Source organism: Mauremys mutica, chromosome 4 (assembly GCF_020497125.1).
Source record: "Mauremys mutica isolate MM-2020 ecotype Southern chromosome 4, ASM2049712v1, whole genome shotgun sequence".
In the NCBI taxonomy this organism is placed as follows: domain Eukaryota; kingdom Metazoa; phylum Chordata; order Testudines; family Geoemydidae; genus Mauremys; species Mauremys mutica.
In genome coordinates, this window is record NC_059075.1 from 65,866,057 (window position 1) to 65,893,254 (window position 27,198).

At 43.6% G+C, this 27,198-nt stretch overlaps 1 protein-coding gene across 1 annotated transcript in view; it reads right to left on the reverse strand.

Annotated features, from left to right (window-relative positions):
* The window catches only part of SIPA1L1 (signal induced proliferation associated 1 like 1), a 177,649-nt gene that overhangs the window by 86,784 nt on the left and 63,667 nt on the right, over positions 1-27,198 (reverse strand). The window contains exons 4-5 of the mRNA XM_045014975.1: positions 26,774-26,962; positions 18,036-18,210 (exon numbers count right to left, since the gene is read on the reverse strand). Coding sequence (XP_044870910.1) covers positions 18,036-18,210; positions 26,774-26,962 — 364 coding nt within the window. The remainder of the gene's footprint in view (positions 1-18,035; positions 18,211-26,773; positions 26,963-27,198) is intronic.

Below are 27,198 nucleotides of genomic sequence, written 5' to 3' on the forward strand. Positions count from 1 at the left end.
TGATGCAGAATTTCCAGCCAGGAAACAGTTTCCTAAATATTGATTTCAAAACAACTGTTCTTAAGGGTGGTCTCTAGCTTTTGAAAAACAAACAGCTGCAAAAAGCTGAAGATAGTTTTCACAGTTGTAGACCTCTGAGTAGCAGAGCTGCTGCAGTCTCATAAGCCAAAATCATCACCATCACCACAATGTCTTTTTTTTTTTACAAGGGCCTTTCGTAACAGGACTATCACAGAAAACTGGTTCATCAAGATGCATTATCTATATTATTCTCCTTCTGGTATATATGTGCCCCATGTGCTCAAGATAAAATTATTTTGGCCAGCTGTGTCCATTGAGGCTGGCCCTGCACCATAAGTGCCCTGGCGCTCCCTTCCCGAGGACATAAAGGGCAGAGCGGGCCCAAATGTCCTTAATTTCCTTTATCAATACAAAATTCAGGTGTTGCAGGACTAACAGGAGGAAGGGGGGTGGGTTGTGGAATACACAGGGATAACATCTCAAAGAATCACAATTACAGTAGGGTAAGAAATAATTCTTTCTTTGAGTGACTGTCCATCTGTATACCACTTCTGGTGACACAAACAGTGATCTGACTGACAGGAAGTGAATGCTTGGAGTCTACTTAAATAAGGACTGCGGGACAGCTCTGTCAAAGCTGGTGTCAGATTTTGATGCCTCGACTAGGGAATTGTGCTGTGTAAGATTATGTACTGATCCCCATGTAGTCACCTTGCAGATTTCAGTAAGAGGCAATCTTTCCAGAGAAGCTGGATCTATCCTGTATGAGTGGATCTAGCCTGGCAAACTCATAGCAAGCTCCAATACAATCAGATACCCACTAAGAAAGTCTCTAGGATGACACTTTCTGACCCTTGTCTGCAAATGCTACAGAAAGGCTAGGGGAATTTCTGAATGGTCTTGTTCTGTCTAGGTAAAAAGAGATCCTCTCAGGCAGATGAATCAACTGAATCAAGTGGAAGTCAAGGATTCAAGTAGAAGTCAGACTAGTTTAGGCAAAAAATTAGGGAGAGGCATAAGGGTGACTTTGTCCTTATGAAATATAGCATATGCTCTACCACTCATAAGTGACTACATTTCTCCTATCCTTTGAGCAGATATTATCACTACTAAAAAGGCTGTCTTCATGGATAGGTGGCAGAGTAAGCATATAGCAAGGTTTCAAAAGGAGGACCCATTAACCCAGCTAGGACTATATTGAGGTCCTGGAGAGAATGGAGTTCTTGGACTGGGGGAAACACATGGATGAGGCACTTAAAGAATTTAACAGTTATGGGGTGGGAAATATGGTGGGACACTGGACAGAAGAATGGTGAGAAGACATTGCTGCTAAGTACACTGTCCTAGAGTTAATGAATAGCCTTGAATTCTTCAGTGACAGTAGACAGTCCAGGACAAACGGAATAGCAGTCTTTAAATAAGATAAATGATGTTGTTCTGCACATATAGAGAATCTTTTCCACTTGTCAGCATGTGTCACTCTGTAGAGTGCTTCTGTTGTGCGCTAATATGTTCTGCATTTCAGCAGAGCAGCTACTCTCAATGATAGTTAACTAGTCTGTCAGATGCAATGATTCCAGGAACAGGTGTAGGATCTTTCCTTCATCCTGGAAGATCATTTCAGGTAAGTCAAGTAATGTTATCAGAGGCTGACAACAGGATTATTAGGTGACAATACCAGAATTGTCTGGGCCATGCTAGTGCTAACATGATCATTACTGCTGAGTTCTGTCTCAGCTTCCTTAGGATACTCCATTTTAGCAGGCATACATTATCCCTGAAATCAACAAGATGAGGAAAGCATCTGACAGAGAACTTGGATCCAACTCAGATCCACCCCTCACCAAGCAGAATATATGGTCTGTTGATTTTTTTTAATTTTTTAATTTTTTTTGTGGGGGTGGTCATCTCTTGCCAATAGCTCCATTTCTGTGGAAGATATTCTGTACGATCTTTGACAATCCATCATGGTCACTTGAGAAGTGCCTGCTAAGACATTCCGGAAGCCTGGCAGATGTAGAGCCACTAGGGTGATTTGGTGGCAAACACACCAGTACCAAAGTCAAACAGCTTTTTGGCAAAGGGGAGACAATTGTGCTCCTCCCTCTGTTGACATAATATTGCTACAGCATTGTCTATCATGATCTGGACTGTCAGTCTTCGTAGCATGGAAGAAATGCTATACAGGATAGATAAGCTCTGAGCTCTAATACATTTATAGGAAGATGAATCTTTCTGAGAGTTGAGAGGCCTTGAGTCTGAAGATGGTCCAGGTGAGCTCCCCATTGAAGGGGAGCATCTGTCAACAGCAGTTTGGTGGAGAGAGATTTTTTTTAAAAAGGTACTCCTTTCCCATACCTGAAAAGGATCCAATTTAACACTAAGAGAACTTCTGCACCCTCATGTCTATGTGATATCTGTTGTATAGATATACAGATTTCAATCATCCTTGCATGCAGTGTAGGTGACATCTGACATGCTGTGTGATATATATGCAGGAAATATGAGGAGAGAGAGACAGACTATTACTGATATTTGAGGGTGAACCTGCAGCTGGGTGATGAGATACACTACGAATCTGTCCTGAGGCAGACTAGTGCTTGCTGTTGCGGAATCCAGTACTCTGAACTCTATTTTCTGGGTTGTTGAGGCCCAAACTGTTGAAGAGCTGTAGGATTTGGTGAATACAGTCAATCACCTGTTGTGAGATGTTTCCCAGATGAGCCAATTGTTGAGGTAAGAGAATACGTGGATCCCTTGCTTCATCAGAGCTGTCACTACTGCCAAGCGGTTGGTGAAGGTTCTTGGTGCTGTTGATAAAGCAAAGGGCAGAAATCTGTCCCAATATTAGGAGCTTCCAACTTGTAATCTCATGTATTTTTGGTGTGCCAGGTGAATTGTTATATGAAAATACAAGTCCTGTACATCAAGAGCCATTAATCTGTCCTAAGGATCTACGAACAGGATTGTAGAAGCTCGGATTACCATCCTGAATTTGAAACGGCAGATGAAGGCATTGAATTGTCCCAAGCCCAGGATTGGGTGTCAGTCGCCCTTCTATGAGATTAGAAAATAATGTGAGTAAAACCCATTCCCCTGAATTCTAGAGGCCCTTCTTCTATTTCTCTGAGATTTACAAGTGAGTCCACTTCTTGCTGTAACAGTCTCTCATGAGAAGGGGCCCTGAAGGAGGATGGGGAAGAAGAAATGGGGTAGGAAGGCTCTGAAAAAGTATGGAATACCACACTTTATTGATATCTAAGACCCAGTGGTCTGAGGCAATGTGGTTCCAGGCCTCCTGAAAACAAAACAGGCAGTTGTCAATAAAAAGAGGAAAAGTACCGATCCAAGTAACTCATAAGCAAGGAATCAAATTTGTTGTCTTGCTCTGGACAATGGGTGAGTGGCAGATGAAGAAACAGTAGTGTCTCCTTTGTTGGAACCTCTGTCTTTTTTCTTGGTGGTTCTGAGGGTCTCTACAAACTATACTGCATGTGGGGGAGGGATGGGAGGGGCTCTGCTTGAGTAAGACAGAGGCATAGCTTGTTTTCCCCAGAGTGCCAGTGTGCAGACTCCCAAAGACATCTAAGTTGCTCATGAATGTTTTAGCTAGTGCAAGGCTTCATCTGTTCCAGGGCCGCCCAGAGGATTCCGGGGGCCTGGGGTCTTCGGCAGTGGGGGGCCCTTTCGTTCCGGGACCTGCCGCCAAAGTGCCCCGAAGACCCGCGGCGGGGGCCCCCCCGCTGCCGAATTACCGCTGAAGCGGGACCTGCCACCGAAGTGCAGCCCGGTCTTTGGCGGTAATTCGGCAGCGGGGGGCCCCCACCGTGGGTCTTCGGGGCACTTCGGCGGCAGGTCCCGGAACGGAAGGGCCCCCCGCCACCGAATTACCGCCGAAGACTGAGCTGAACTTCGGCGGCGGGTACCGCTTCGGCGGTAATTCGCCAGTGGGGGGTCCTTCCGCCCCGGAGCGGAAGGACCCCCCGCCGGCAAAGACCGGGAGCAGAAGAAGCTCCTGGGCCCGGCCCCGCAAGAGTTTTCCGGGCCCCCCGGAGCGAGTGAAGGACCCCGCTCCAGGGGCCCCGAAAAACTCTCATTGGGGCCCCTGTGGGGCCCAGGGCCTGTGGCAAATTGCCCCTCTTGCCCCCTCCCGGGCGGCCCTGATCTGTTCTGGTGTTAAAGAGGTCAGAGCTGTCAAATGGAGGATCCTCAATAGTTGTCTATAACTGCAGTCTTTGGCAATACCTAAAGACATATGAAGTCCTTTGCATGGTGATGGATGTGCCGTAGATCTCGATACTATGTCCAAGGCATGAAACATCACCTGGAGAGAAGTGTTGGCCAGTAGATGACACTTGGAGACAATAGTCCTCAGTTCCTCCTTGCTACCTTATGAATCACATTTGAAACTGTCTTCATTTAAATAATCTTATTTAGATAACAGCGCCTGATAAATGAGTAATATGTATTTCCAAACTTGCAGAGAAGTAGATTTTTCTTCTGAATAAATCTAATCTTTTTGGGTTCTCGTCTTGTGTTAGTGTTTTTGGTGGTTCTAGCTGTCAGGTTTTCTCAGGTACAGCAGTTACAATCATGGATCCGTAAGAATCTTGGGACCAGATGTGTATAAAAGCAATCAAAGCCAGATGAAGGTACTTGGCAGTGCCAGTCTGCTTTTCTGGAGGTAGGCACCACAGACACTGATGTCTACCAAAAGATGTTTCACTAGCTACTGACCTTCTTGGCACTGAAGCTATTTTTTAATAATCTAATCTAACCTAACCATGACTACTTAACCTGAGTCACCACTAATGTCTTTGGTGGTGATTATCATTTCAAGCTCCTGCAGCTGCAAAGTGTGAGTGACCTGTGCCTCTTCCATCACCGTACAGGATTTCATAGGGGAGGTAGACCTAGCCTCGGAAGTAGAAGCTGGCTCTCTTGATTGTTGCATGCCCCAAAGGGGCTAAGTAGGCCAGTATTGAGCCTGATAAGGATTCAGGCCAAACGGTAGGTACCATGGAGAATGCTCTTCCCTACATCCTGAAGGTCTGAGTATAATAACGGGCCCTACACTCCTATGAAAAGTAGGAGTCATTGGAACAGAACCACAGTGAGTGGGTAGGGGGGCTGTGTACAGTGTGTCGTGGTTGTGTTGCTGGGGGGTGTTGTATGCTCTGCTGGGCCTGCACAGGGTTCTTGCAGCACAACGGATTGTTTGTTGAGTGTGGTGTAGATGGGGGCTATTGTGCAGTATAGGGGTTGTGTAGCTGTCATGCCTTGGGTTGGCTGCCTAGGGCTCCTGGCAGCCAGCAGCTTGTTTGCTGAGCTGTAATTTATAAACCTCCAAAGGGGACTCAGACTTTCCACCGACTCTGGAATTTGCTGCAGCTCCTGGAAGAGACTATGTGATGAGGGCAGGAGGGAAGGGTGGACCCAGGATAGGGTGTGTGGGGAGGGGGGCTCCTTTTATCCTCCAGGGGAGAGTCAGCCCCCAGTTCTGCCTCTGGGTGGGTTCAGACCTCTCCTGCAGCAGCATTTGGTAAGGCGAGAGGTGGCTAGTGGGGCAGGGTCCATGCCCCGGGGTTAGGGTGACCAGATGTCCTGATTTTATAGGGACAGTCCCGATTTTTGGGTCTTTTTCTTATATAGGCTCCTATTACCCCCCACCACCTGTCCCGATTTTTCACATTTGCCATCTGGTCGCCCTATCCCGGGTAAGCCAAATGGAGCAACCTGTGCCCTGGTAGCACTTGTCAGTGCTGTGCCCAGCAGCCGTCTGGGGCTGGCTGGCTGGCAGCAACTAGCTGTGGAGTTTGCAGATGGTTGCAGCCGTCCAAGTATCTGCACATTCCATCTAGGTCACTTTCTGCAAACAAGCTGCCTGTTGCAGTTCTCAGAGCCCCAGGCTGACCCCAAAGAACCCGCCCCAGCCACCCAAGGGCCGTGCTGGCATCCCCCATGCCTGCCATGCCCTGGGCATCCCTCCTCCATGGCTCTGGTACCTGTGGGGGCACTGGGGCCTGCAGGGGCGGGGGGGAAGAGGGGAAGGAGAGGAAAGCTATGGAGAAAGGTACAAAAAATACATACTGTGGAACATCCCTTAAATCAGAACTTTTTATAGGAAACCGGTTGTTAAGATTTTGGCAGCTCATCACTGCATATATTAACATACATGCTTAAGGAGTACCTCATCCTGGTCTCTGGTTTGATTCAGTAGTCTGTAGCAGACCACAACCAATACCAAAACTCCTGGGCTTTGTTAGTTCACAACTGCTCCATATGCATTCAAGATTCTGTGGCTCTGAGGTATCAGTAATTCTAAAACAGGTAATGGTATTTAACTGTAGAGTGCCACCTCCCACCCCCAACTTCTTTTACTCTATACTTCCCAGATGATAATCAGTGATTTTAACATTCCAATCATGCAAGTCATCCTGCTAAGTGTCACTAATATCAATTATAGCAATTTCTTCTCATCAGTGAGAATTTAGAATTCCTCTTCCTTGTTACCCAGACATCTAGCACTGGAATATAAGCTTCTGAAAAATCTTTCTTTACATTCTTTGTCACATCAGTTCAATTGGTTTGTGACATACTGAGTGTGAAGTACATTTCCCTCCTTAGCACGGTTCCCTTGCATTACTAATTTAATGTCAGCCTGGCTGCTCCAGCAAGTCTCCAGTCAAAAAGATTAGCTCCCCTACCTTTGAGATGCAGGCTGTACCCTTCATACAGCCCACTAGTATATGGCCCAATGTTCCACAAAACCAAAATCTTCAGCTTCACACCAGCTATGCAGTCAACAGTTCGTCGTCTGTATTTTCTGCTCTCTCTCATTCATAGGACTGGAAGAATCACTGAGATAATCACCTGGACTTTTCTCTTCATCAGCTCCCTTCCAAGATTCCTGAAGCCTTCTATGATCTTTGTAGTTCCATATGACGCTGTGCCATTGGTTCCAATGTGTACCATCTCCAGGGGAGACTTGCCAGATGATGACTTCATAAATCTGTCCAATTTGCAGGTACATCTCATATTTTCATTACAGGAAGCCAGCACAGTATCCTCTTGTTCCTGTGCCTTTAGCAGAATTCTCTGTCCACTCTTCTTCATGTGAAGTCACTGAAGATGATTGCTTGCCTTCTTAGGATGGTTGGGGAAAAAACGGTTACCCACCTTTTCGTAACGGTTTTCTTCGAGATGTGTTGCTCATGTCCATTCCATGGTAGGTGTGCATGTGCCCACGTGCGCAGTCATCGGAGATTTTTGCCTTAGTGGTATCCATAGGGTCAACCATGGCACCCCCTTGAGTGCCATGCTCATGTGCTGGTATATGAGGTGCTGCCGGCCCTATGCCCTCTCAGTTCCTTCTTGCTGACAACTCCCACAGAGGGGTAGGAGGACGGGTAATGGAATGGACACAAGCAACATATCTCGAAGAACAGTTATGAAATGGTAGGTAACCATTTTTTCTTCTTCGAGTGCTTGCACATTTCGATTCCATTGTAGGTGACTCAAGAAGAATCCTTGGAGGTGGGCTCAGAGTTTACCGTCATGCAGTTTGAAGCATTGCTCTGCCAAAGCCAGCATCGTCTTGAGCTTGCTGGGTCAGCACATAATGCAATGTGAATGTGTGGGCAGACGACTAGGTCGCAGCCAGACAGATTTCCCGGATCAGCACCTGCACCAGGAAGTCTGCCGATGGTGCATGTGCCCTAGTTAAATGAGCTGTCACAGTCGCTGGCGGGGTCACTTTCGCCAGGTCATAGCAGTAGCGAATGCAGGCCATGATCCAAGACGAGATTCTCTGAGCAGACACTGGGCGACCTTTCATACTGTCTGCCACTGCCACAAAACAATTAACTTGCAAAATGGGTTGATTCTATCTATGTAAAATGCCAGCACTCTCCTGATGTCCAAGGTGTGAAGTCTGCGCTCCTCATCTGACACATGAGGCTTCGGACAGAAGACTGGTAAGTATACGTCTTGGCCAGTATGAAACTGGGAAATGACCTTGGGCAGAAACACTGTGTGCAGGCGCAGCTGGACCTTGTCCTTGAAGACGACCATATAGGGTGGATCCGAGGTGAATCCCCTGATCTCGGACACCCTGTGGGCCGAAGTTATAGCAACCAGGAAAGAAACTTTCAGGAGAGCAGTAGGAGGGAGCAGGTAGCCAAAGGCTCAAAGGGGGATCCCATGAGCCTAGACAGCACGAAGTTCAAGTCCCAGACATGTGGCTAGAGATACTCCAGACCCTTTAAAAACCTTGCCGTCATAGGATAGGCAAAGAGAGACCTGCCCTGGAGCATGGGATGCAATGCCGAGATGGCTGCCAGGTGGACCTTGATGGAAGAGAGGGACAACCCTTGAAGCTTGAGATGCAGCAAACAGTCCATGACATCCTGCAGTGAGGCCTGCAGGTGCCGCTCTGAAGTCCAGTGTGCAAACCGTTTCCACTTTGCTAGGTAGGTCACCCTGGTTGAGGGTTTTCTGCTGCCCAGCAAAACCTGTTGAACACAGGCTGAGTGTGCCTTTTCTTCCGTGCTCAGCCACGCAGGAGCCAAGCCGTCAGATCCAGTGCCACAAGGTTCGAATGCAACATGTTGCCATGGTTCTGCGACTACAGTCCGGCCGAAGAGGCTGGGGAAGAAGGGCAGCTGCTGAAAGGTCCAGCAGCATGCTGAAACAGTGTTGACGGGGCCATGAGGGGACCACAAGGATAATTTTTGCTCTGTCCTGCTTGACTTTCACCAGGACCCTGTGGATTAATAGCACTGGCGGAAAAGCATACATGAGCGCCCCCAACCAAGGGATGAGGAATGCGTCCAAAAAGGAACCTCTGTCCAGATGCTGGATGGAACAGAAGTCGTGGCACTTCCTGTTCTGTCTGGAAGTGAACCTGAGGAATTCCTCACCTTTGGAAGATTATGTCGACCACCTCCAGATGGAGAGATCATTTGTGGCGAGACGAAAAAGTCCTGCTGAGGCAATCTGCCAGGATGTTCCTGGAGCTGAGTAGGTGGGCCATGACCAGATGACTGGCATGCTGCACACAGAAGTCCAAAAGACAGTGCCTCTTGACAAAGGGTCGAGTATCTGGCATCTCCCTGCCTGGTGATGTAATACATCACAGCTGTACTGTCTGTCAGGACCTGCACCACCTTGCCTCTCAGGTGATGCAAGAATTCCTGGCAGGCCAGGTGGACCACCCTGAGCTCCTCACATTGATATGGAAGGCTAGGTCATCCCATAGCCAGCAACCCTGTGTGCGGCGCTCACCCAGGTGGACGCCCCAGCCCAGATCCGAAGCCTTGGAGACCAGCGTTAGAGACTGGGATAGAGTCATGAAGGGGACGCCCTGAAGCACTGACCTGGGGTTCAACCACCAGCGCAGGGACAGTATGATGTGGTCCGGTACTCTGACCACTCAGTCCAGAGCGTGTCTGTTGGGGGTACAGACCGAGGCCAGCCATGCTCGGAGAGGCTGTAGCCAAGCATGGGGAACCACGTGTATGCAAGTGGCCACGTGACCCATCAGGTGTAGGCAGATGTGGGCCGTAGTGAGCGAGTGGTCTCTTATCAGGCAGATTAAGCTCAACAAGGCCTGAAAGCATGCTTTGGGAAGGAAGGCCCTGGCCTGCATGGAGTTGAGAACTGTGCTGATGAACTCTATGTGTTGGACTGGCATTAAGGTGGACTTTTCTGTGTTTATGAACAGGCCCAGGTTGCAGCATGTGGAATGCACCAAGTCGAGGCTCCACTGCACCTGTTCCAGAGACCTGACCTTGATGAGCCAGCCGTCAAGGTACAGAAACAAATGGACCCGTCAACATCTGAGATAAGCTGCCACTGGTGCCATACACTTTGTGAATATCCTCGGGGTTGAAGAGAGGTCAACTGGTAGTGCTGTGAACCAGAAACGGCACCCTCCCACCATAAAACCGAGGAAACGCCTGTGGCCCGGGAATATAGAAATGTGGAACTAAGCGTCTTTTAAGTCGAGAGTGGTGTACCAGTCTCCCAGATCCAGGGAGGGGATAATGGAGGCCAGGGAAACCATGTAAAACTTCAGCTTGAGAGACCTGAGGCGACGCAGGTCCAGGATAGGTATGAGGTCTCCTTTTGCCTGCAGGATTAGGAAGTACCGGGAGTAGAACCCTTTTCCTTTTATGTCCCAAGGAACCTCCTTTACTGCCCCCAGGCGCAGAAGGTTCTCAACATCCTCAACGAGTAGGTGCTTGTGAGAAGAGTCCCTGAAGAGGGACGGGGAAGTGGGGTGGATGGGAGGGAAGAACGGAGAAATGGGGGTGGGTGGGAGGAAGGGGCAGCCAAAAATTGCAGGGTATAGCCCCAAGATATGTCCAGGATTAAGCTGTCCAACGTGACCTCCAACCAGGCCAAATGGTAGGGGAGGAGGCGGTTGAGGAAAGGTAACAGTGGATCAGGGGAATTGGCTGGGGCATCGCTCTCGAGTGTGCCATCAAAATGAGTGCTTTGCCGGGCCAGGCTGCGCAGGTGAGCAGGAGGCAGAAGGACTGTGATGACTGAATGCAGTGTCTCTGTCCCTGCTTCTAGCAGACCCCAGGCAAAGCTGCCAAGACCTAGACAGCAGGGGCGGCCAGAACTGCTTATGTATGCATGCTGAGCAAGCAAAGGGTGGCTTTGGTATCCTTCAGCCATGCAGTCTCACATTGCTCTGGTCAGAGAAAAGACCGTTCCCATCGAATGGGAGGTCTTGAATGGAGGTCTGCATCTCTTGTGAAAGTCCAGCGGTTTGAAGCCAGGAGCTGAACCTCATAACCACTGTGGACACTACCACCCTGGCTGCCGAGTCTGACGCATTCTATGCCATTTAAGAGTACACTCTGGGCCATCTTGGTGCCCTCCTGCACCAGAGTATCAAACTCTTGAGCCAGTTGCTGAGGAAGGGACGCCTTGAACTTACAGAGGGAGCCTGTAAGTTAGTTATAATTTTTTTTTTAAATAATGGAGGTATACCTATCTCCTAGAACTGGAAGGGACCCCAAAGGGTCAGCGAGTACAGTCCCCTGCCTTCACCAGCAGGACCAAGTACTGATTTTGCCCCAGATCCCTAAGTGACCCCCTCAGGGATTGAACTCACAACCCTGTGTTCAGTAGGCCAATGCTCAAACCACTGAGCTATCCCTCCCCCCAAGAGGGCCTGATGGTTCACCACCCAAAACTGTAAACTGCAGTGGAATAAATTTTCCTTCCAAAGAAGTCCAGTCATTTAGCCTCTTTGTTTTTTGGGGTCGAACTGGAGTGCCCCTGCTTTTCTTTTTCATTGGCTGCCGAGACCACCAGCGAGCCACGGGGAGGGTTGGTATAGAGATACTCAAAACTTTTGGCCGGGACAAAGTACTTCTTTTCAGCCTGTTTGAGGTGAGAGAGATGAAGGAGGGTGTTTGCCAGATGACCATGGTATTTTTGAGGACCCCATCATGCACTGGTAGTGCGACATGGGTTGGGTAGAGGCTGACAGGACATTGATTAAAATGTCTGCCTGTTTGGCCATCTCCTCCACCTCGAGGCCCAAGTTCTTGGCCCACCGCTGGGCAAGGCCTGGTGGTCCTTAAAATCATTGGACAGGTTAGCCATGGAGGGTTCCGCGATCGCCTTGTCCGGACACAAAGATGACAATTGTCCCACTGGAAGGGGGCCCTGGTCATCCTCTTCTGCCTGGGAGCCAGGAAGGGTGGCTTAGGAGTGGACACAACCTCTTGAGTCTTGGCTTCTGGGCGTGCCTCCAGTACCGGGCTTGGTGCCATCGGTGCCAGTAGCTGGCATTCCAAGGCAGCGGCCGGTGAAGGGGGCATATCCATGACTGGAACACCCCATGCATTCCAACAAGGCAACTGCATGGGCCACTGCCCCAGTGCTATCCATGCCAGCTTGGTAGCCCCATTCTTGTTGCTGGGGTCTAGGCGACAGGTTGAAGCGACCCTCGGTTCTGGAGGAACCCCCTTCCGGAGACCACAGAGGGGCTGTAGATGTGTGAGTCTGACTTGAGACCACCAATAATGCTTTTGTGGGCTAGAACCCACTTCATCAGATGTATGAAGTCATGCGTTTTTTCATGAAGTTGATGGATTTCCACTTCATACGGCTAAATTCAGTGTCTTGCATGGTGACAGGTTTCAGTGGTATTCCCCTCTGGTGTTATCTAGACCAGTGATCTGCTAGGTCACTCCAATCCTTGACTCTGGGAGCCAGCCTTACCCTGCTCTGCTGTGAGAACCCACACTCCTGGGCTGTTCACGCACAGCCTCTGACATGTAAGCTGTTGCTTGGATTGTGCAACCTAATGACACTAGCCAATATCTCTGGTCCCAGACACAACCTTAGGAGCCTCTGTCTTGCAGTGCCCAATTATACCCGCTGGACGTTGCAAGCTTATATGAGTTTGTCAATTTAACAAAGAAATTGATATGTACCAGCTTGTTATCCCAAGGGGAGCCTCTGACACGCTTCAAACCAAATGCACGGCTTCAGGTAGAATAAACAAATTTATTAACTATAAATATAGATTTTAAGTGATTATAAGTCAAAGCATAAGTCAGATTTGGTCAAATGAAACAAAATCAAAACACATTCTAAGATGATCGTAACACTTTCAATGCCCTTACAAACTTAGATGCTTCTCATCACAGGCTGGCTGGTTGCTCTTCAGCCAGGCTCTCCCCTTTGATCAGTGCTTCAGTCGCTTGGTGTGGTGTCTGTAGATGTAGGTGGAAGAGACAGAGCATGGAGAATGTCTCTCCCTTTGATCATGTTCTTTCTTCCCTCTTGGCTTTGTCATCCCCCACCCTTCAGAGTCAGGTGAGCATTACCTCATTGCAGTTCCAAACTGCCCAAAGGAAGGGGGGGTGACTTCCTCGAGAGACTAATAGATCCTTTTGTTGCTGCTTAGGCCAGCATCTTTTGTTCCTGTGAGGCTAGGCTAGGTTTGTCCTATACCTGCCCTGATGAGGTGTGAACTGCCTCTCTGCTCTGGGAGAGTTTTTTTCTGGGCTTATTTTAAGCCACGAGGATACATTTTCTGCCTCATAACTGCATCCATGAAATTATAATCTATAACCTTACTGAAACGATTACTATAACATCACTACAACAACCATGTTCACTGCATCTTGAGCCTTCAGAAGACACCCAACATGACAAACTTTGCATTTGATATCACACAATTATTTTATAAAGATGAACATGGGGGTGTAGGGTGTTCCCCCGAGGTACAGAGTGTCACACTTAGGCCTTAAGGCACAAAGTCGAAGATGAAGAAAACCGCTAGCCCTTGCCAAAGCAAGGAAAGGTGCTCCAACTGACCACCACAGGTGGCAAGAAGAAACTGAGAGGGTGTAGGGCTGGCAGCGGCTGATATACCAGCACACGAGCGCAGAACTCAAGGGGGCACCACAGCCAACCCTATTGATACCACTAAGGCAAAAATCTCTGATGGCCACATATGTGGGCACACGCACATCTACAATGAAATCGACATAAGCAAGCACTTGAAGAACCTCTCTTGGTAGCTGCTTATTTCACAACACAAGGATACACATCAAGTATGTCCCTTGTAGATTTCTGTTTCAGTCCTCCAAAGACAGGTTCCTCAGTAGATGACTTGTGGAGTTTCTGATACTGATTTGATACTTCTAGCTGGATTGAATGCTCTCTCCCCTCTGTGTCACAAATCATCAGCCCACTTCTTTGTTTTCCACGCTCTCCAATCCCTTATCACCTTGATCCTTCCCCTTGTGGCATCTGAGGCAATATTTTCTGAATCTGGTTATGCAGAGGTCTTTGTTTTCTCAGATGCTACTCAGTCTTGAAACTTAGACTTCCAGACCATGTATCATCCCTTCCAGTGGCCAGCAGCTTGCATTTCATGCACCAGGGATCTTTTAAATCTTCCAACAGAAAGGAGAGGTTAGCACATCCAACACAGACCACAGCAGTTGTTCCCACATCATCCACATCAACCGCATCTGCTCTAACCCCTCAGACAGAGACCAACACCTACAAAATCTCCACCAAGCATTCTCAAAACTACAGTACCCGCATAAAGAAATAAGGAAACAGATCAACAGAGCCAGACGTGTACCCAGAAGCCTCCTACTGCAAGACAAACCCAAGAAAGAAACCAACAGGACTCCACTGGCCATCACATACAGTCCCCAGCTCAAACCCCTCCAACGCATCATCAGGGATCTACAACCCATCCTGGACAATGATCCCACACTTTCACAGGCCTTGGGTGGCAGGCCAGTCCTCGCCCACAGACAACCTGCCAACCTGAAGCATATTCTCACCAGTAACTGCACACTGCACCATAGTAACTCTAGCTCAGGAACCAATCCATGCAATAAACCTCGATGCCAACTCTGCCCACATATCTACACCAGCGACACCATCACAGGACCTAACCAGATCAGCCACACCATCACCGGTTCATTCACCTGCACATCCACCAATGTAATACACGCCATCATATGCCAGCAATGCCCCTCTGCTATGTACATCGGCCAAACTGGACAGTCTCTAAGGAAAAGGATAAATGGACACAAATCAGATATTAGGAATGGCAATATACAAAAACCTGTAGGAGAACACTTCAACCTCCCTGGCCACACAATAGCAGATCTTAAGGTGGCCATTCTACAGCAAAAAAACTTCAGGACCAGACTTCAGAGAGAAACTGCTGAGCTTCAGTTCATCTGCAAATTTGATATCATCAGCTCAGGATTAAACAAAGACTATGAATGGCTTGCCAACCTCAAAACCAGTTTCTCCTCCCTTGGTTTTCACACCTCAACTGCTAGAACAGGGCCTCATCCCCCCTGATTGAACTAACCTCCTTATCTCTAGCTTGCTTCTTGCTTGCATATATATACCTGCCCCTGGAAATTTTCACTACTTGCATCCGACGAAGTGGGTATTCACCCACGAAAGCTCATGATCCCAAACGTCTGTTAGTCTATAAGGTGCCACAGGATTCTTTGCTGCTTTTACAGATCCAGACTAACACGGCTACCCCTCCGATACTATCATCCACATCCACTCACTCCAAAACTCCACTGTTTGCTGCTCCAGTTCGCCTGGGCACTCCTTCCTACACCTCTCAGATGACTTAGCTGATCTAGCAGTCTTAGCTAACAACTTCTTTGCCAAGAGAGCCCAAGAACTTGGAGTTGAACAGGAGCACTGAGTCCAAGGCCTACCAGTGCCTTTCTTTTCCAGTTCTGAGGAAACCCGCATCAATCACTCTAAGAGAAATAGTTTGCAGCAAGCCTTTCCTACCTTTTGTGGTCTTTTAGAAAAACAGCAGCAAAGCAACACACACAAACACCTCAAGTGGTTCAGTAGAATAGTTTCATCGCAGAGGGGCAAGTCTTGAGACCAGTTCTGCCATAAAGACTATGCCCTGGAATCATAATCTAAAAAGAAAGTCTCTCATTCTCTCTCTCTATAGACATAGATATCTACAGATGTATAGAGATATAGATAAAGATAGAGTGAGCGCCAGCCAGCATTAGCAAATACTAATACTAACTACATTAAACTAACACTATAAGAACATAGTAATTATTTACAAAAATAGACTTTGGCTTGCACAGCATGCAAGAGATGTGGGTACTGTCAGGGATTCTGTCTCACAGTCACAGGAAATAAGAGGGACTGAGGGATGACTAGACCTACTCTGTCCTTTATGCACTCAGGTGGAAGGAGCATGAGGGCACCTAGGGCATAGGCATGGCCTTAACAGACACTGGTGACCAAAAGAAACCAATCTTGAGCTAATGGGGCACAAGCACACCAGAAATGAAATACATAGGGATAATCACTCAAAAAAGAAAGGAAAAATGCTTTGGATACTGGACCTTGATACAACTCTAAACCAGAAGAGGAGAAGAGCTATAATCTTAATAATTTTAGGATACTAACAGCCAGAGACACCATTCTTAAAAACAGAGCTTATGCAGTAGTAAGTCCATTTTTCTATATTGGTACATATGCAGTTTAAATATAGTGCTTGCTCTGCACAGAATCTACATTTACCAATTTTACATGCAAAAAAAATACTGTATATAAAGAATATGATTCTTAGCATCTTTTGGGACTTTATACATACATAATTTTATATTACATGAATATATCACAATCAAATCTTAAACCTATTTTGAATTAAGGGATTTCAAAGCTCTCTCCAGGTGCAATACAGTACAGTGAAAAACAAAAACAAAACCATACCAGACCCAGAAATAGAAAATCACATCCAAACACTCAAGTTCTAGAGAAAATGATAAAATTTCAGTGTAAAATTAGATTTAGATACTAAAAGCAAGGACTACCAATGCTGAATATGAATGCAGGATACTTTAATGAGGTCCAAAGCAAAAGAATCCAGGAATTAAAAACTGAAAAATGGTAAATATCTTAAAGCGTAGCTTGTGCAATATTTTCCTGTGTCAGATACAGTGACATACCCATTCAAGGGTACAGACAACATATGTCTCTAGAACGTTGTTTTCTTCAACGGTTTACAAACCACTCAATTCATTTTGCAGGTTTACCACTTGTAAATATCTACCCTCTGTATTCATGCAGAATCTGAAGAGCCTGTAGTTCTTAAATCTTTTAAATGCAAATTTAATATATCTTTGGAATTTGAGGAAAGTGAACTTTTCTCTTCTGAATAATAGAAATACTAGCACAGTTCAAAGTGGAAAAAACACCACCACCACTAGGGAAAGATCAGTTCCTCACCCACTCACTTAGAGAATCCAAATTCTGACTCCCCTGCTCCCTAGCTTTTTAAGGGTTCTCCCATATGATCTCCCTCTCAGATAACAGCAGGAAAACTAGGTTATATGACACTGATTTGTGAGAGGTGAATATTTAAAATTCTAAGGAAGTTTTATACATTCAATTTTGACATTCTTTACTGGTTACAGCAAACAGACTTTTAAAGTAATACTGGAGAAGATGAGTAATTTCATATTTTTAATGATCTCTTGATCTCACTGCCTGTAGTTATAATACTGGTGATAGCAGAACCATGGCAACAGGACATTTTTTGCTGAGCTGAAGTTTATAAATGTTTTTCTATTTTCATGGCTCAAATCCTTATTTAATTTCCTGTACTGCAAGGAGCAAGATAACGACAGACTTCAATACAAATGGGTTAATCCCAATGTTCGAAGATGTGTGAGTTTTTTAAAAGATTTTAAAATTGAAGAAACACATACAGACACTGTATGGACTGCCTAATAAAAACAGATCTCACTAACTGTATTATGCCCCCATCATACAAGGCAGAATATTTCTTGTACAAATATTGCCACATAAGTCAAGATCATCATTTCAATATATTTTATGGTAAAAACTAGTGGCATAGTTGTCATAAATAGTTTAATTTACATAGGCCAACTCAGCAGAAGTCACTAAGGATAAAAGAACAAATTCAGTAGTAAGGCACAGGACAAAAATACCCAGGGGAGGTAGATACATAGGTTGGACACAGCATAAAATTAACAGATCAATTTACTAAGGTTAAAATCATGAACTTGGGTCTGCAAAACCATTTCAGCATATTCTTTTTCTGACAGTGAGAGATCATTAAGATTATCATTAAAAATTAACGCAAGTTAAAAGGCATGCTCAATGCAATTAATGTAATGTAGTTCATTGCATTGTTATATTAATATTGATTCCACACGCTCCTCATTTTTTACCTTGAATTTTTGGAACATGTTTGCACCGGAGTTTTTGTTCAATGTAAAAGTGAAATGTTTGTTATCAAAGCGATAAAAGGCCATGTTGACAGGGTACAATTTACATGTTTGCTTTGTTTTTACTCATCCTTTGATACTGAACAGCTGTTTCTTTATAGCCAAGAATGTGATTTTTGAAGAAATCTGTTCAACAACTGACAATCCTCTCATAAGATATACGTTTTAGTTTAAAAAATAATAAGAGGGCTGCCTTACTCTTGGTGTCCAGCTGAGCACGGTACTTTTCAAACCCCTTAAGTCGAACTCGTTCTCCCAAGAGCTGAAGAAACTCTTCAAAGGCTGGCCCTGCTGACTCATTGTTGTACATTTCCTCTTCAGTGCTCTGCCCACTTTTGCAATACATGATCCCCACCTTCAGCTGATAGCTTAACTACAAACAGAAATAAAGATTCAAGATGCATATATCTATCAGGTTATACAGCATTTATTCTGCCTGATTTTCTTCAGTCATTTAGTTAGTCCCCTAGTTTACAGACTCAAAAAATACCTAATGATCTGTATAACTTCCTTGCAGATAGCCCCATTGTTTTCTACCATCTTTGCCTCAAGGATGATGAGCATTGTGATTCATAGATTATAAGGCCAGAAGAAACCACTGTGATCATCTACTTTCACCTCCTGTATAACACAGGCCATAGAACTTCCCCAAAATAATTCCTACATCATATCTTTTAGAAAAACATCTAACCTCAATTTAAAAATTGCCAGTGGAGAATCCACCCCAACCCTTGGTACATTGCTCCAATGGTTAATTTCCCCCACTATTAAGAAAAATGAAAGGCTGCCAAAGCCCGGGGTTGAACCAGGGACCTTTAGATGACTAGGCACATTTCACCTGAAGATCTCAAATTTCTTTCCACAGGGGAGTAAACATTATCCTCCTCCTTTTGCAGATGAAGAAACTGAGGCACAGGAAGGCCAAGTGACTTATTAAAGGCCACACAGAAAGTCTAGGCAGAGGCAGGATAGGAACCAGACTACTGATTCCCAGCCTTGTGCACTATCAATAAGATCACACTGCTTCCCTATGTAGAATAGTAGCTCATAGTATTTGCTTATCACCGGTGTGAATGTCAAAATGAGTAGCGTGTTTCCTTGAGCTAGAGGAAAGATCAGAAGACACATGAAATTTGACTGGGTGATACCAGTGCACCACTGTAGGAATGGGTCATTTGCATTAGAAGAGCTTTCCTATGACTAATTTTCAGACAAGCAGCAAAACACAATTACACACAGAAAACTGCATTTTTTTTAGCTGTTTTCTTTCTTTTAAGGGTCACTGTCAATTATTTTTAAGCTATAATTTATCAACTTAGAAACTTTAACATAAAATTTCTCTCTCTGGCAATTTTTGTTTTTCTTTTTCCATTTGATAATCAGGATTATTAAATATTAAACTCTCTAGCATTGTCAATGTCTGAATTGTCACTGAGTTCATATTTCTGGCAAAAATGTTAGCAATTAGACGTGATTTAAATGAAAATAATATTTACACCTTAGGTAATATCCCCTACCAGATTCTAACAGCTACCAGTAAGATAATGTAGGTTGATTTAGGATTCAGGATCAATGCTACTACATTGGGTTGTGTTAAAATAAAAATATCAGAAGTACCTACCACCTTCATAACAATAGTATTTTATTTCATATTTAAAAACCTCTCTAAATAAAAAGAATTGCCACATAACCGCAGAAGCAATATTATTAATCAATTTTCAATCAATAAAATTAGCTTCTTACTCAGTATTAATTATTTTTCTTACTTAATTCTTCTTACTCAGAATTAATTATTTTTCAAATTTTAACTATGTGGAAAAAGCCCTAACATTTTCACCTGCAATGAAGATTTTAGAGCATAAAAGACTTTTTATTTAGAAGCTCCAGGGCACACACAGTAGTTTTGTTTTGTTTTCTCTGTAGGAGACAGGCAGGCGCTTTGGATCAATTTTTTCTCCTTTCCCCTGAGGCCTACAAAAAACTTGACAATAGTTAGGCTGCTGGTGTGCTGAAACCACTGTCTATTATGCTGACCAATATTGTTTCCTTGTATTCTCCCATCTGTCTGTACCCATGATGTGTCCTGTCTTATACTTAGATTGTGAACTCTTTGGGGCAGGGACTTTTTATTGTGTGTTTGTAGAGCTCCTAACAAAATGGGATTCTGATGTAGACTGGGGCTCTGAGGTGCTATGATAATACAAATACAAAATAACAAAATATTTGAGATAACTGGCTCTTCTGCCACAGCTCCAGAGAACCAAACTTGTGAGCTTTCAAGGAGATTAAATGACTTCTTACTCTAAATTGTGTGGAAAAGACTGAATGCCCCATCCATTTGAGAAGATGTATTTCTTCACATCTATAACCACTCAATGATGTAAAGTTCAGTAAGAGTGACTTCATTACACACACAAGTATCGAGCAAGAGTCCATAACCAAATTAGATTTAGTGTAGATTTTTAAAGCTCTGTTATATAGTAAGGACTCTCTTGGTCTGTTACATCCAACCAGGAAATTAATTTTCATTTGAAAGAGCATGCTCCAGAAAGAAAATAATGGACAGAACTTAGTTAACCTTCTTGAGAAGTAGAAATGCTAGTACGATGCATTTGTCACTCAGTGATTTCTATTGCTTTAGTATGTTCCACCTTGTAGATAGTGAACAAACTGTTTTTTCTGGTCCTGAATGTGGACTGTCCTAAAGGAGTGCCTCTAAGAGAACAAGGAAATGCAATAGAATGACAATTTTTCTTCTGTTTGAAAATCTGCCAAGTCTTGATAACTAATCATTTAATGTGCAAACATGAGTGCAGTCTCTTTTCTTTACAATTAAATCAAGATAGGTGGGATATACTCAATTCAGGTTCATATAACTTAAGTAACAATCAATTTCCATGCAAATATCTCACAAGATGCAAAAGAGACAGGGAGCATACACAATCTAGATTATTTTCAGCATTTTCCTGAACATTGAAATGACACAAGAACAGTTTTTCCACTATTTTTACTTAATATATTACATTTAAAATTGCTCCTCAATAGCCTAATTATGCTCTCACAGACTTCAATGGGAGCTGGCCAACACTGAATGATTTTGAAAATCCCAGCCTTTTGTGTATTTTGTTTATTTCATGTACACTATGGGAGACAGTGAAGCAGATTAGTTAATGGAATGCCCCTGGGGGAATTCTGCCCCACTGCACACATGCAGAATTCATGTCCCCAACAGATTTTGTTTTCGCTGCAGAAAACAGATTCTGCTGGAGAGGCGCTGCAGTTACACCTTTATCCCACCAGGGGCTGCGGTGGCTCCAACACAGAGGGCAGCTGGCTCCTGGGCCAGAGTAGTCAGCCTTGGATAGGGAAAAGGAGAGGCTGCATTCCCCATAGTGTCCTGCCTCTAGGGGGCCAATGAATAGACATAGGAAAGGGGGGGGATGGACAGAGCAAGGCACACTGGGCTGCTGGTAAGGAATTGATTTGTCAAAAAACATTTCCTGAATCTCTGTTGTTGTCTGTATTGTTACAGACACAGAAACTGACAGGTATTTTGAAACAAATCACCAAAATAATTGAAACTGGCCTGATTATATTATGTTATTTTGACAAATAAAACATGCAGAATTTTAAAATATTATGCACAGAATTTTTAATTTTTTGCTGCGAAGTTCCCCCAGGAGTAATGGAAGAAAGGAAGTAAAAGAGTCAGCTTAACTGCTTCTGCCAGCTTCCTGCTGGAGTGAAGGGGAGAGAGGAGTCTCTCTTTAAATGTACTGGACTTGTGCCAGAGAAGATTAGGCTGGCATTATACCACCTGCTAAGGAAATTCACAGGACCCACATTTCATAGCTCCCCCAACAGGAAAAGTCATCTGAGGGTATGAAAAGGAGCTTTGGTTGGTGTGAAAGCTAAGTCCCGGGCTCCTCTGGAGAGTAGATTGAAGAACTGAGTACTTTTCCTGAATACTGAACTGGATCCTGCTAGAAAGTGATTGAAGTTCAGATTGCGGGTTTGTCTGCTGGGCAACAAAGGAACAGCTTGTCCAATTCTCAAGACACATTTGGGATCAGATAAACCTGTTTTATGGATTTAGTTAGTGATAGGGTTATCATTTACAATACAACAAACATATACAGGAAAGGCAAACTCAAAATTAAGTATTGGCTCTCAATAAGTTTCTCATCAGTCTTTAAAACCTGGGTAAACACTTCCTTTCTATTTTCAACTTGTATAGCCCATTAAACATAACAAAAACCATCCATGTGAACTAGGGATTAGACGTGTTAAATTTGCAACAGTGGCACACAGAAAAAAGAAAAAGCAAATTCCCATTGGTCACATAACAGGTCAATGTCAGAGCCAGGAGTAGAACCCAGGTCTTCTGTGACCCATTCTCTACAGGATTCATTACAATCAATATTATTGGTAGTTATGCATGTTAAGATGGGATATTCAAAATTAAATATTTGGCTACTTGCTTTAACCACTGGGGGCGTTGGGAAGGTTTTTTCCTCTTTCAGCATCGTACTATTGATCACGCACTTTGGGGGAGTACTGAAGGCAGAAGAGGAGACTACTATTCTTCATTATTCATATTACCATAGCACCTAGTAGCCCTAGTCATGCACTGGGACCCCATTATGCTAGGCTTTGTACAAACAGAACAAAAAGACCGTTCCTGTCCCAAAGCGCTTCCAATCTAAGAATAAGACAGATGGAGAGCACAAGGAAACAATGAGAGAATATTAGTGAGCATGATAGGCAGTAGTCTCAGCACCCCAGCAGCCTAATTGTTGTCAGGGTTTTTTTGTAGGCACCATGGAAGAAAGCAAGTTTTGAGGAGGGTTTTGATTGAAGATAATGAGTTAGTTTAGCTATTCCCAAGTGTGAGGGGCAGCATGGGAAAAAGAACACAGGTGCTGGTTTGAAAATATAACAAGTGGAGGCTGGCATCACGGGCTGATTGGAGGTGGGAGTCAACATCTCACTAGCAAATGAGAGATGACAGGTAAGTTGGGGATAGGCTGTGAGGGGCCTTAAGACAAACAGCTTATGTTTGAGGTGATAGAGAAGGTGGAGCCAGTGAATGGATGCAAGGGGATGGGTGACCTGGTCAAAGTGAATGGCTAGGAAAATTATCTTTGAAGCAGCATTCTAAATGGATATGAGTGGGACAAGACTGCATTTGTCAAGGCCGGAGAGAAGTATGCTGCAGTAATTGAGATGCGAGTTAAGAGCTTGTATGAGTGTTTTAGGTGACCGGATAAAAAAGGCCATATCTTGGAGACATTATGAAAAAAGAATAGTCAAGATTTCGATATAACTTGCATATCACTCTTCAAATGTCTTCAGTAAGATGTGATGACTGTTATTTCATTGTTGCATAGTTCTCATGAAGGAGACACTTAGCCAGACTACCAAAACTGGCTAGGCAGCAGTACTGCAGAAAGGGATATGGGGGTTATAGTGGATCATAAATTGAACATGAACCACCAATGTGATGCAGTTACAAAAAAGGCTAATATCTTGGGGTGTAACAACAGGCATGTCGTATATAAGACATGGGAGGTAATTATTCCATTCTACTCAAGACTGGTTAGGCCTTAAACTGGTGTATTTTGTTCAGTTTTGGGTGCAACACTAAAACATGTAGATAAATTCAAGAGTCTCCAGAGGAGAACAACAAATGATAAAAGGTTCAGAAAACCTGACCAATGAGGACAGATGAAAAAACTGGGTATGTTTAGTCTTGAGGAAAAAAAGCCTGGAAGGGGGTTATCTGATTATAGTCTTCATAATAAGTTAAGGGCTGCCTCAAAGAGGACAGCAATCAATTGTTCTCCTGTCCACTGAAGGTAAAACAAATTGTAACAGCTTAATCTGCAGCAAAATAGAGTTAGGTTAGATATCAGGAAAAACTTTCTAACTATATGAATAGTTAAGCACTGGAATAAGTTGCCAAGGGAGATTGTGGCATACCATCATTGTAGGTTTTTAAGAACAACACCTGTCAAAGATAGTTTAAGGAATACTTGGTCCTGACTCTGTGTGCAGGAATGGAATAGATAACCTCGTGAGGTCCCTTTTCAGGCCTACATTTCTATGATTATTTCCCAACATAAGTAGTTTTATATTCAACAGAAATACCACTTGGCTTTATCTGTGTAAAAGTATTCATATTGAAATACTCAGAACTCCATGTTAACTACAGTCTTCAGAAGGTGTTCCCAGGGAAGCAGACAAATAATCTCCACCATATGTGGATAATTTTGTGATTAGAAGTGGAATTATTTTGTCTAAAAATATTGCCCTTTCATGCCATGGGGAATGTAATCTTCTCAACTACAAACTCCCAAATACATATCTGAATCAAGTCTTACAAATATAGCAGTAAGTTTTTCAGGGGCACGAGAAGCCAACATATTTCACTGTCTGTACTAACATCAAAAGACCTACTCCAATTCCTAACCTATTCTACATCCTTGATTACTAGTGTTCTTGATTTCAAAAAGGATTTTTACAAGGAAAAAAAAGTCTACATTTTTCAATCATGCCTTTTAGCAAACTTAAAGGTATTTTTTCCCTAGAGAAATTTTATTTCCAGATTCTAAATAAGATTACACAAGACCTTGAATATACCTTTTAAACAAAACAAAATCAACATGGGGTGATATCTCAAACTCTTGGTATATTCTAAATCAAATTCAACCGAAACGTATGCAATGATATAACTCTTTGCAACAATTTAAAGTATTTGCAGGGATCAACAACTATTTAGCAAAATAAAATTAAATGTACAGAATGGACTAATATCACAGGTAACTCAAAAGACCTAAGGGGCACATTGTTCCTTTTAAATTCAATCTGCAATGCACAACATAAAATGACCAGTTCTATGAGATTCATTTAAACCACCTTGTGGAAGAAGGATGTGTGCCACTTGTTTCACATCAGTAAAAACAATCCTTGATGTTAAGATTTTGGGCTTGTCTCTTCTCTACTTTAAACAGTTATTTTGCAATGCATTTTACAAATTTTTTTCTATGCATGAGGTAAATAAATTATAATTTGGTTTATTTTACTAATACCTTACATAAAATAATATTCTATATTCTTAACAGTTTTATTACACCACATTCCTTTTTAAGTGTTAGTTGCACTGCCAATTACTGAGGGTTTTTTGTTTGTTTTTTACACCTGCCCATAAAGTTATCCTTTGTCCTACATGGACATCACGCACACCAACCACATCTGGACTATTAAAGTTCTAAATGAATAAAAAAGCTAGTCTTTAGGTTGGCAGTCTACAAAGAGGAAGATTTTCAAAGGCACACATGGGTGTTAAGTCCTCAGCTCCCGTTGGCAATCAACGGAAGTGAGGGGCCTGACTGTGCTTTGTACCTTCGAAAAAGCCAGCCAAAATCACTAAAGAAAAGTTATTTAACAGTAATTGTGGCTCTTTGAATGGTTTCACCTCTATATGTTCACACTTTGGGGGGGGGGGGGATAGCTCAGTGGTTTGAGCATTGGCCTGCTAAACCCAGGGTTGTGAGTTCAATCCTTGAGGGGGCCATTTGGGGATTGGTCCTGCTTTGAGCAGGGGCTTGGACTAGATGATCTCTTGAGGTCCCTTCCAACCCTAATAATCTATGATTCTATGAACTCCCTGGCATTGCTAAGCTTCAGGAACCTACTGGAAAGCCAATTCCCACGAGGACTAGACTAGTAGTTCCTTGCAAGGCCAAACTTCAGCGCCAAAGGAAGGAAGCCATGCAGTCCACAACTACCTCAGCTCTTTCTGCTAAACCCAGAATCCTTAAGAGTGTAGAACTCCAAGGAAGAGGGACAGATGGGCTCCTAGGCTGAATATGCAGTGGCAACAATATTTTAAAAAACAAAACAGGTGGTTTGTCAGTGACTGTAGTTCTTTAAGAGTGTTTCTTCTGCATAGTCAAACTTGTAGGATAAGTGCACGTCAGATATGCAAACATATCTTCTGGTTAGTGAAATTCAGTGATGAAAGCCACCCTTAGAAAAGATTTTCTGATGGCCAGTCTAAAACATGCTAGAGACCAACTGCTGCTCAACAAACCATCATCTGATGTAAATTCTCTCATCAAACAAGCAAGTTTTTCAAGAAAATAGTAGTGAGCCAATATCTGATCTCCACCAACATTTTAAGACTTCTATTAATCAGCACTGGAGAAAGCATAGAGAGTCAGTTTTGAAAATATCCTTTTGAAATTTTCATTCTACTTATTGTTTAAGAAAAAAATCCTTGCAGAAGTAACATGCATTGCAGTGAGTACAAACTAGCGCATGCACATGGCAGTGAAGAATTCAGTAACTTGGGAGATTTTTCTCTTTTCAGTACAATAGCACCAAAGGAGCAGTTTAAAAAAAAAAGGGGGGGGGGGGCTGGAATCCTTAAAATAAGAGTGATTAAATGGAACAACTGCCACTAAAGTTAATTTTTAAGGTTTAATCTTCTTTGACAATGTCCCTTCCACTTTGGGCAGAGAATTGTGTGAGACATAAAGTGAATGTACATGAACAATTTTCATTTCACTGAGCTATGCAAAGTCTTAATTATGATCTATTGTAATGAAACAAATCCCCAACAGGCAAGAAAATTAATTTGAATTAAGATTTTACATGAATAGTGTCTAAAAAAGTTAGCAGGCAAGATCAGAAACATTTAACAATTCAATGTGGGGAGTTTAATTTTAACAATTCCAAAAATACTGGAAGACTTGATGAAAAAGAGAGTCATTTCAACTTCCAGAATTATGCAAATCCCCTATTTGAACTAAAATACTGCACTGAAATGCTGCTATGTAAGATGAACAGATAATTTTGCAGTTCAATGCAGCTCACCCAATTTAATTTTACAACATCGAAGAGTCTCTCTTATTCTTTAAATTGGGACTTACCCCTTGTTCATCCAGTTTCATAAGCTGCTCTGTGACTTTAGGAGTGTTGAAAGCCAATCTGAGGCAATGGATATTCAGCTCAGGAACCACATGTTCAAGCACTTCTTTTAAGGGAAGTCCTCTGGCTGTGCAATGCTTTGCCGTTGAAGGGATAGCATCTTCCAGTACAGAGCCTCTTAAAGTCAGAAGCTAGAACACAGAAATAATCCATTATTTTGACATATCTAGGGAGGAAGTATCAATTAGTGGTAAGAGCAGAGAACTGACTCAGGACTCCTGGGCCTATTCCTCCCCTTGACACTGACTTGCCCTAGAGGTCACAGCAAGTCAAGCTTTCAGAATCCCAGTGTACCTATGAGTAAACTAGAACAATTCTACCTCCCCAACTCTCAATAGTATTTGAGAGACTTAAGTAACTCATGTTG